This window comes from Geospiza fortis, unplaced genomic scaffold (assembly GCF_000277835.1).
Source record: "Geospiza fortis unplaced genomic scaffold, GeoFor_1.0 scaffold31, whole genome shotgun sequence".
Lineage (NCBI taxonomy): Eukaryota > Metazoa > Chordata > Aves > Passeriformes > Thraupidae > Geospiza > Geospiza fortis.
In genome coordinates, this window is record NW_005054483.1 from 311,899 (window position 1) to 322,476 (window position 10,578).

The following is a 10,578-nucleotide window of genomic DNA, read 5'->3' on the forward strand; positions in this document are numbered from 1 at the left end:
GAGGGTGGAGTGGGCATTACACACTCTATGGAAGGTGCAGTGGGCAGTGCACACTCTATGGAAGGTGCAGTGGGCAGTGGAGCCCCTGCTGCAGCAGCAGTGGGCAGTGCACACGCTATGGAACCTGCAGTGGGCAGTGCAGACCCTGGTGCAGCTGCAGCGGGCACTGCATACTCTATGGAAGCTGCAGTGGGCAGGGCACACTCTATGGAAGGTGCAGTGGGCAGTGCCAGCCCCGTGCTCACCCTGCCATGACCACGCCGTCGCAGCAGTGGACGTCGCACAGGACGCGGCCGGGCTCGTAGTGCAGCTGGCTCACGGCACCCACGCGGTTCTGCAGAGAGACACAGCCTTGGTGTTCCCACTCCTTCAGCCCCCAAAACCTGCTGCTGGCAAACTCCCAGCTTTGCTACAGCTGCTGAGAGAACACACATCTACCCCAAAACCCCCCTCCCAGCAGCTTTCAACTGGGAAAGAGGAGCTGCAAAACACAACACAAACTGTCCTCTCCAATTGCTCTAAGCAGGTTCCCATTTTTCCCCATTCCAATTTTTCCCCAATTCCTTAATTTCCCTCTCACCTTCCAGTTGGTTTTCAGCATGTGCTCTCTGGCTCTGCAGTTTTTGAGGGCGAGTTTCCAGCAGGAATGGTCAGAGATGCTCGTGTCCAACAGGTATCCCTCCTCCTGGCACAGCCGGTACCACAGCACTTCGTCTTCTGCAAGGATTTTCCATGTCCTGCTGACCTAGAAATCAATGTTGATATATGGATCTCTCATAAATGGATAAGGAAAATGAGATTTTATATTTCAGATACTATTTAATATTTCATATTAAGATATAAATTAATACAGGCCTGTATTAAGATGAAAGTCTTACTTTAACAAATATATTTGTTCAGTCTTTATACACCTGAGTGTATAAAAATGCCAGACTTTTAACAAAAGGCTTGTTTTCTGTGGTTTCTTCAGGAAATAACTGAGTTTATACTCCACTAGATCTCCACATAACATAGACACCAGTTTAGTGGCCACACTGTCAACCTGAAATATCAGTGACTGGAAAATTTTGACAGGGAAAGCAGCAAGAAAACAATTAAGAGAGAATTGTGAGCTTAGAGCAAAACTATGAATATATTTTCATATTTGTAGCTAAGAAACCCTCTCAGATCACAGCACCATACCTCTGAAGTCCCACTGACAATGCCTGATTAGGGGTATGACATTAGTGATTTATAACCTATTGTATTACAGTATGCATAAATAGGAATGAATTATTAAGTTTTTCAAGCAGCCTCAAGTTGCTGCCCATTCCAGAGAGAACAGCTTCATCACAATCAATTGTGGGCTCAGAATTAAAGATTCAAGAGGTAAGAGCCAACTTAAGTAGCTTTTTTTTTCCCTCTGTAATTCTTAATTTAAAAAAACAGACGTAACCAATGAAAGCCACGACTGGTGAAAGCAGCAATCAATTGTGCTCTGGTTCTAAAAAGATTAAAAAGAACCTTCTGAGACTGACATCATTTTTAGTAAGTTACAATTAAGCATCTAATGTTCATTTCAGTCCCCAGATTATGCCAAGAATCCAAGCCTCCCATGGACACAAACTCCCCCAGGACCATCTCTTTATATTTATTTGCCATTTTTTCCATAGTGACACACACACAGAAAATGTTTAATGTGATGAAAGAAGAGGTGATCTGAATAACCTGCAAGTGTTTTTAAGGTTTGAGACCTACAGAGAAAAGCAGTGCTCAAATAGGAATATCTAAAAGCAGCAAAATGAACATTCTGAATCACCCAGAGCCCTCAGTGCAAACTGGCAGAGGGAGACAATCCCCCTCCATCCTCTGACAAAGGAAACAACCTGCACAGGGTGAGAATAATGCCCTGAAATGACAGAACCAGCACTGAGGCTGCTCCAGCAACACACAGCACCCTGGAATCAAAGTGTTGAGTGCTCCTGTCCCTAGAGGGACACACTCAGCAACTTCAAAAGCACCAAAAAGAAGCAATCCCAAATCCAAACCATTAAGAATTTGCTCACAATTTGATTTGAAAGTAGGATAAATATCTGTGTTATTGCTCCAAGAACACAAAAAAAAAAAACCCCAAAGCAGCTTTCTCCTGACACACCAAAAGAGCAGCTGTGGTGCAGGAGTGGAGCTCCCCAGGCAGAACCTCTGCCCCCTCCCCAAACAGCAGCACGTTTTCCTGACAGGGACAGGCTGAGCACACGCACAGGGAAGCACAGCCAAACCAGGCCAGCTCTTGCCTTGCTTTCCAAAAGAAAAATCAAAAATAAACACACACCTTTCAGCCTGCCAAAACAGACAATATTGCACAGACCTTTCAAGTTTCAAGGTCTTAAAAGCATTTATAAAGATAGTAAAACAAAAGAAAAGGCGGGGGGGGGCTACATAAAATTTCGACTGCCTTTTCAACTTCCAGGGGGAATAAAGATCCTATCCTACCCTGATTTTTTTTCAATCAAATTACAGCGAACCCTGCTGCTTTACAAGCCTGAATTTCCAAAGGGTCCCTAACCCAGCCTTTCCTTACAGCCCCAAACTCACATGCCAATCCCTTGTAAAACCCCACTGAGCGAGGCTCAGCTGCACGAAATCACTAATAAAGAGTCTCAAGCATTTCACTTTACAGCACCACTGTGAGCTGCAGCATTAAAACCAACCATTGGCTTCAAGTCAGCTTTATTAGATCTGCTTGACTTGGAGTTTCAGGTGAGGCCCCAAAAGCCAGGGCATTATGGCTTTATTTACATGCACCCAAAAGCTGGGTGCTGGAGAGGAGCTGAGATGTGCAAAGCTCTTGTTAAAACTGTTTCCAAATCTAAACTGCACAGAAACTCCAGCAAGGATCAATGACAACATCTTACAGACTTGTTTATAGATTTGGAGTCCTGAATTTAATTTTGTCTTCAGTGTTCCTATTATCTTTTTACAACTGTTCTCAGCAAAGAAAGTTTGGGTTCCCCTGAGTTCCACAGAGGGACAGTTTTATATTTTATAGTTCAGCAAGTAATAATGTTCTGAAGGACTTCAAAAGCTTTTGCTGACACAGGCTTTGCTATTTGGTTTTGCCTCTGGGGGATATTTTTCCCCCTAAAAAACCCCACCTCTTCCATCAAATCCAAAATTTCTTCTAATCCCATCTAAATCAACTGGCTCAAATCCTAATGAAGGTTTATTCATCCCTCTGCATCTGATAATGGTTTTTATTTCACTAGGTTTATTTTCTTCCCCAGACACACAAAGGCAGAGTCAAGGCTCATTTGCTGGGACCAGGGGCCTCAATTAGAACTAGCTGGACTTTGAGCTCGGTACAAAAAATAGTGCCAAGTGTTTAATCCAAAGCCATTCTGATGGAAACTGCTCATCTTTTCTGCTCACAGCCCTGAGCACAAAATGGTTTGGCCTGGAAGGGACCTTAAAGACCACCCAGTGTCACCCCTGCCATGGCCAGGGACACCTTCCACTGTCCCAGGCTGCTCCAAGTCCCATCCAACCTGGCCTGGAACATTTCCAGGGATCCAGGGGCAGCCACAGCTGCTCTGGGAGTTCCATCCCAGCCTCTCCCCACCCTGCCAGGGAACAATTCCTAATTCCCAATATCCCATCCAGCCCTGCCCTCTGGCAGTGGGAGCCATTCCCTGGGTCCTGTCCCTCCATCCCTTGTCCCCAGTCCCTCTGCAGCTCTCCTGGAGCCCCTTCAGGCCCTGCAAGGGGCTCTGAGCTCTGCCTGGAGCCTTCTCCTCTCCAGGTGAGCACCCCCAGCTCTCCCAGCCTGGCTCCAGCCCTTGGAGCATCTCCTCCTCTGGTCTCACTCCATCAGCTCCAGGTCCCTCCTGATGTTGGGGACCCCACACTCAGGGGCAGCTCTGCAGGAGGGGTCTCACCTGAGGGGGCAGAGGGGCACAATCCCCCCCCCTCCTTTCCTGCTGCCCCCGCTGGGGGCTCAGCCCAGGGCAGGGATATCCCTATCCATCCATTTCTCTGCACTCTCTGGGAATCACAAGGAGGATGGATGATGGCTTTTACCCATAAACAACCTTGATGCAAAACCATGCTCAAAAAAACCACATTCAATTTTCTTTTTATAAATGTATAAACATTAAAGCCTCAACTGTTTGACAATCCCAGAAGTCCTGGAAGCAAGCAGCTGAAATTCTTGATTTATGCATGACAATTCATTCCTAAATTCCTAGAAACAGTCTCCCTTGCCCTAGATACATACACAATTCCTGTGTTGGTAAACACTTCTAAACCTTCTCTCTCTAAGATGAAAACCTAACAGGTCAAGGGAATTTCCCACTGATCTGTTCAGAAACAAAACTGCCAAAATTCAGTGCTGCTGAATTGAAACACATCCCCTCATCACCAAGCTGAACCATAAAAGCCATGGGTAAAATAAATGTATTTACAGTATCAGCCCTAAATCACACAAGGACATTTCAATTTGTCACATTTGTGGTGTCCCAGGGGATTGTTTCTCGTTTCTCTCCACACCCTGACCAGGAGGAAGGAGTGACAGACAGTCACAGGAGAGTCACTCATGGTACAGATATTCCTGCCAATGGTCAGAACACAATAAGAGAGTGCTCACAGGGTAAAATTCTGCCTTACCCTGGCCTGTTCTGTGCTACATGAAGCCCTGGATACTTTTCTCCTTCAATTCCAAACGTGGGATATCAACAGGGACCGGTCTGGTGGGTGCTGCTGAATGTCACCCCCCTAGTGCAGACCCAGCAGAGCTCAGGCACTGAGGACCTGAGCTTTATTTATTTACAGACTTCTGTACTTCCAGTGCCACACAGACAGGTTGTGGTTTACACTACTAATTCCAAAAATCAAAGAAAAGCTGTGGGGGAGCAAGGGAGAGGGAAATATCAAGGTGAAATTCAAGTTCTCCAGACAGTCTGTGGTGTGATTACATCTCAGAGAGGCTCTGCAGTCAGGCTCCTTTGCTGTTAGCTGGTTACCAATTTGGCATAAAGAACTAAGCAAACAGGTTTTCTCCAAAGGCACTCACATGGATCATGATGCCAATTCCACCAACTGGCCCAATTTCACTGAAATCCCAAGGCACCTTAATAAAAAAAAAACCTTTCTAGGATAACACCATAAAGCAGCAGGGTTTTCCATGGAACAGAAGAGGGCTCCCCCCCCTTCAAAAACAAAACCACCAGGAGAAAAATGAAAATGCTATTTATTTTTATGGCTCTGCTTTTTATTTGAACAGTTAAAAAGAAGCCAGCTCTGCACTGGATATTCATCTGATTGGGAAAGCCCTGTGAAACACTGGGCACTTGCTCAGCTGCCACAAAGGAACAGTGACTTGGGAACGAACAGGAGAATGAGAAATGTGGAGAGTTGTCTCTGTTAAAACACATCTCATGAGAACAGGTTCAAGCTAAAAAGCAAACTGAATGGGAGAGAAATCCAGTGCAGCCCTAAGCACAGGCAAAAGGAGCAGCCTTACAGCAGCCAATCTTTTTACTATGCCATGAGGTAAAGTGATCATGCCTAAGGAGGGGGGAAAAGAGAGTGAAAGAAAAACCTTAAACTAATCCACTTCAAAAATGCAACCCTGTTCCATGTCATGGGCTGTGGCCTTTACTGATGGCATATCTCAACCCCAAGGGACAGAAACTTGAGCATATCTGAAAGCTTCCCTGTCCTGGACAGCACCAAAAAATAATCCTAGAGAATTTTCCCCTCTGCAAGAGCAGCCCTGCACAAGGAATTAATTTTCTTTAAACAGTCCCTGTCCCTAAAAGGCATTAGCAACTCAAAGATTTAAGCAATAACCACTTGTAGCTATTTAACACTACAACACACTCACACTGAACATTAAAAGCCCACTTTCCTTTCAAAGCAAGCCTGGACCATCTGCAGAATATTTAAGTTTAGCCACCCTCAACAGATCCTGTCTGTCACTTCTCAGTTTCCACATATTAACATTTTTCTCTTCCACTCAAACCATGCCCTAGACTGTTTGTAACACAGAGAATGGTTTTGATTGGATTTTTGTGAGGTTGCAAGATGTGCTCTGTATGTAAGAGTTAATGACCACCAGCCTGGAACCCCAAACAGTGGCCACAGGAGAAGCTGGAATGATATCCACAATATTCTGCTTGATTCCACTGGGTAACCACCACTTGCCAATTAAGTTTGCTTTGAAGACTCATTCAGAGAGGAGGTTCATCATTCAATGTGTGAAGAAAGGAAATAAAGAGGCCCAACAGTGTGGGCTGAACAACCCTGAGTAGAATGAGGTGACAGTGAGTGTTTCAGTAAAGTTCTGGAAGAGACAGGCAGTTTACAACTACACACAAATTAAGGACCATGCCTGAGTACAGACTGCTGAGAGCATCATCTAAAAGTGTGAGAAAAGAAAAATATAAATCCCTTGCAGGGCTGGGGAGAGGAAATCAGGGTCATTTAAGAATTTCACCTCACATGGAAATACTACAGACAAAAAGTTACTCCAATGTCTGTGGTTCAATCCCACACTGGAAAGTGGGAGGAGCAGCTCTTGCCATGCCCTTAGCACTGCCAAGTGCTCAATCCTAAATACTGCAAGACACTGACCTGAATCAAAAATGCTTCAGAACACTCACTCAAATCAAAATATCTTTGCAGTATTTATTTTCAATTTTAAGGCTTTGCTGCTGCCCAAGCCACAGATGTTTTATTTAACTCTGCTCAAGTGCAGCTCTAAATCCAGCTCATGTACCATTACATTTCCAATACCCAGTTTTGGAAACTGCCTCCTGTGAGTGAAAGCACAACCAGCTGAGTTCCTTGGGCTACTACCCCACATTGAGGTGCCTGGTTTTTCACTATTTCTGCCAGTTTTAAGTGGAATCAGAGCAGCAAACTGCCAGCAGCACTCACCTGAGCACACCTTCCCAGCTCAGCCTTGCCCAGGTACTGGAATATCTTCAGTGCCAGCTCGTAAGGCAGCTGCACGTCGAAAAAAGGAACCTCATTGATTTCATTCTGGGAAGGAAAAAGGAGAAAAGAATTGGTGAGGCTGGTTTAACACACAGTTTGACAGCAGGAGAAGTTACCAGGGTATGGAGAAGGAATAGTGTGTCCTCAGGGTCACCACAGCTCCATGAAAACATCAGTTTTTCTGTTTTCTGCCCCTCCCTTCTTTCATGGCTCTTTAAAGGGCAGAGAAAGGCAGGACACAAGTTCTAGTAAAATAGTTTGGCTAAAGTGCCAAAAACCCCCAATAAATGATCATTTTTAAGGTATATGCCTGTTATTAATTTCACCAGCAAGGTTTCAATCCCATATGATGGAAAAATGAACAAATATTTTAAATAAAACTGAATGGAGATGATGTTGGTTTCTTTCATTACTAATATAAAAATGTTTTTTTAATAGGAAATGTTCCTCCTTTAACTAATTGAGCATCTCAAACAAAAATTTGAAGCCAAATCCATCAATTTAAGCTAACAGCTAAATACAGCACACAGATTTTTCCTAGATGTATTCTGTTTGGTTTAATTACATAATTATTACATCTTCTTTCTGCAGTTATCACAACAAGATTTATCTTTGCTGTTATCCTGTCTAGATATTCAAAATTTTTATACTCTATAATAGAGTTTAATCAGCTGATTCTATTTCTATGTCACCAGTTTTGCTCTGCAGTGTTTCCTCGGATTTCTGTCCCCCCCCAGGTGCTCCTGATCACTGTCCATCAATCCTCATGTACAAAATCAGGTGTTCAGTTAAAACCCATCTCCACTGTTTGCCTTCAGAAGCTCAGGATCATCTGCTGTCTCCTCCCTAACCCTGGTACCTTTGTTTCTTTGCAGGTCTCTCCTACAGCTTCTCATTCAGATCTGGGCCATTTGCAGTACCAAAGTAGAATAGAAGGGATATTCTGGGTTTATTTAAAGCATTTACTCAGGGAAATCTCAATATAACGTGGTGGTGTGGTTTTTAAAGCAAAAGATATTCCACACTCGGGACAAGACATTCTAAACACAGGCAAGTGTTTAATACAACACAAACATGGGCAATGCTCCCATCAGGTCTTTTAGCAACAAAACATCACTTTACACACGCTGGAACCTCCCACTTGCTCTAAAGTTACTTAGAGCAGGAGCTGCAGCCGGCCGTGCTGCTGCCCTCCCTCCTCATCCCCAATTTCCCTGCACAAGCAGCTCCTTGTCCGTGCCCCGTGCTGGGGCCGCCGGCTCCGCAGGATCTGTTTTGCTTCGGAGTGCTGTAAATCCCACCCGTCTCCAGCGGGGACACCCAAGGAAAGCACAAAGGGATCCCGCTCAGCTTCAGCGGCCACGGGAGCGCTCCGGAGCCACAGGCTGCCCGAACGAACCAGAGGAGCCACCGGGCAAGGGTTGTTAGCTCCGGGCTCATGAGCTCAGGCATGGCAGCACCACGGATGTGCTCCTTCCAAATTGGGCTTGACTCGTGTCCGAGCAGCAGATCTGGCCTGGCTGGGGGCACACAGGGGTCTCACTGCAAGGGATCAGGGCTGCAGGCACAGCAGTGCTCACACAAGGCTCAACACCAACGGAGGAAAGGAGGGGAAAAGAGCAAAAAACTTCAGGGATCCAGGGGCAGCCCCAGCTGCTCTGGGCACCCTGTGCACCCTGTTCCCACCCTGCCAGGGAACAATTCCTAGTTCCCAACATCCCATCCATCCCTGCCCTCTGGCAGTGGGAGCCATTCCCTGTGTCCTGTCCCTCCATCCCTTGTCCCCAGTCCCTCTCCAGCTCTCCTGGAGCCCCTTTAGGCCCTGCAAGGGGCTCTGAGCTCTCCCTGGAGCCTTCTCCTCTCCAGGTGAGCACCCCCAGCTCTCCAAACCTGCACAGGCTTTTTATAAACTGAGCTGCACAAGGATTTATACCCTGTTTCAAATAAACCCAAAAGTGCCTTTTTTTCCCTCCTTTGGTGCTGCAAAGGGTCCAAGTTTAAGTGAAGAGTAGCTGTAGAAGAGACCTACAAAAAGAAGCAAAGGAATGGGGGTTAGGAAGTGCCAAGAGGGAGGGGATGATCCTGATTTGGGATCTGTCTGAGGTTCTGGAGGCACAGCACAAACTCCTACTGATTCCATTCTGTGAAAAACGCCAATCACTTGTTTTTAAAATTTTAAAAGTTTAATAGTAATAAAATGGTTATTAAAATAGTAATACAATTGGAGTAATAATAATTTGGACAATTTGAATTAGGACAATATGAGACAATAGAAACAAAGAGTTACAGATGTCCAGGTACCTTTTCTGGCAGCACGAGCCCGAAAAAGGACCCACATTAACAAAGGATTAACTCTTAAAAACAACAGCCTGTTGCACATTCATACACTTCATACATGATGCATAAATGCCATTCAAACACAGGATTCTGTCAGGTTATTGTTAACTCCTTCCTCTGAATCCTAACAGCATCTTCGAGGCAGGAAGAAGTTCGTTTCTCCTGATAATGGAGCAATAAATTCTTTTTCTCTGAAAGATTGAGGTGTCCTGTGGCTGCTATCTCAGTGCAAGTCCTTTCTTTAAAAAAACTATCCTACATAGCATAGTTTCTATTTTAACACTTTTTTATAACCCAAAACTATATTTAAAAGAGTTAATACAGCATTACTTTCTAACACAACACTATTATATAATATTCATTTAAATATTTGCAAGAAGCCAATCATAAATTCGCATTTTTCACACATTCTAATGAAATCCTAACATTAGGGGCAGAGCCACGTCTTCCCACACCCCAAAAATTCCTGCAGCTTGCCCTCAGCACAAGGAAGCAGGGATGTTAAGTCAGCATCAGTCTGTCTAAAAGTCTACTGGAATGAGTCCAAAACTCAAATACAACCAGCCCCTCTGAGACAGATTCGGGCTCCTGTGTGCTAATGGAGCACTAATTCTGTAAAATGGATTAATTTGTGCCTTGCAGACAGAAATTTAATCTGTTCCTTTTAATTTTTTTAAGCAAAGAGTAATTAGTCATAGTGAGGTTAGTGAGAACCAAGAAAACTGGTTTCCCCCTTAGTTTTCCTATACTGTAAATAACATCTCTATGGCATTTAGAGGATTTACCAAAGTAACTTTTATCTGGTTCAGAACTGTATTTAAGACTATTTCCAAACTGACTCCTTTATTTAAAGAATTAAAGTTTGTTTTCTTACTACACTGCTGTGTCACAAGGCAGGATATCCTTAATTACTGCACCCGCATCAAACTGCCTGAGTAAACAAAAAAAAATCTTAAGAGAAAAAAGATATTCTTTCATAGAGTCACAGCATATCTCGAGTAGATCACCGAGCCCAACTCCTAACCCCGCACAGGACACCCCAACAATCCCACCCCGTGCCATTACATAGGACAAGCAGATTCCGAAGGGTTAAAACTTTGTCAAAGGATGTATGTTCAGAAGCTGAGGTTATAAACAAGCACACAGGAACACAAAGCAAAGGCCCCCTTCGCCTGCGGCCCCTCAGCCGAGCCCTCTCCGCGCTCCGGTACCGGCCCCACCGCGACCCCGCCCGGGGCCCGGCCTGTCCCTGCCCCAGCCCCAGGG

The 10,578-nt window shown here is 44.8% G+C and overlaps 1 protein-coding gene across 1 annotated transcript in view; it reads right to left on the reverse strand.

The window, feature by feature from the left end:
* FBXW8 (F-box and WD repeat domain containing 8) overlaps window positions 1–10,578 on the reverse strand; it is a 60,662-nt gene that overhangs the window by 49,244 nt on the left and 840 nt on the right. The window contains exons 2-4 of the mRNA XM_005428445.2: window positions 6,916–7,020; window positions 581–745; window positions 246–334 (exon numbers count right to left, since the gene is read on the reverse strand). Coding sequence (XP_005428502.1) covers window positions 246–334; window positions 581–745; window positions 6,916–7,020 — 359 coding nt within the window. The remainder of the gene's footprint in view (window positions 1–245; window positions 335–580; window positions 746–6,915; window positions 7,021–10,578) is intronic.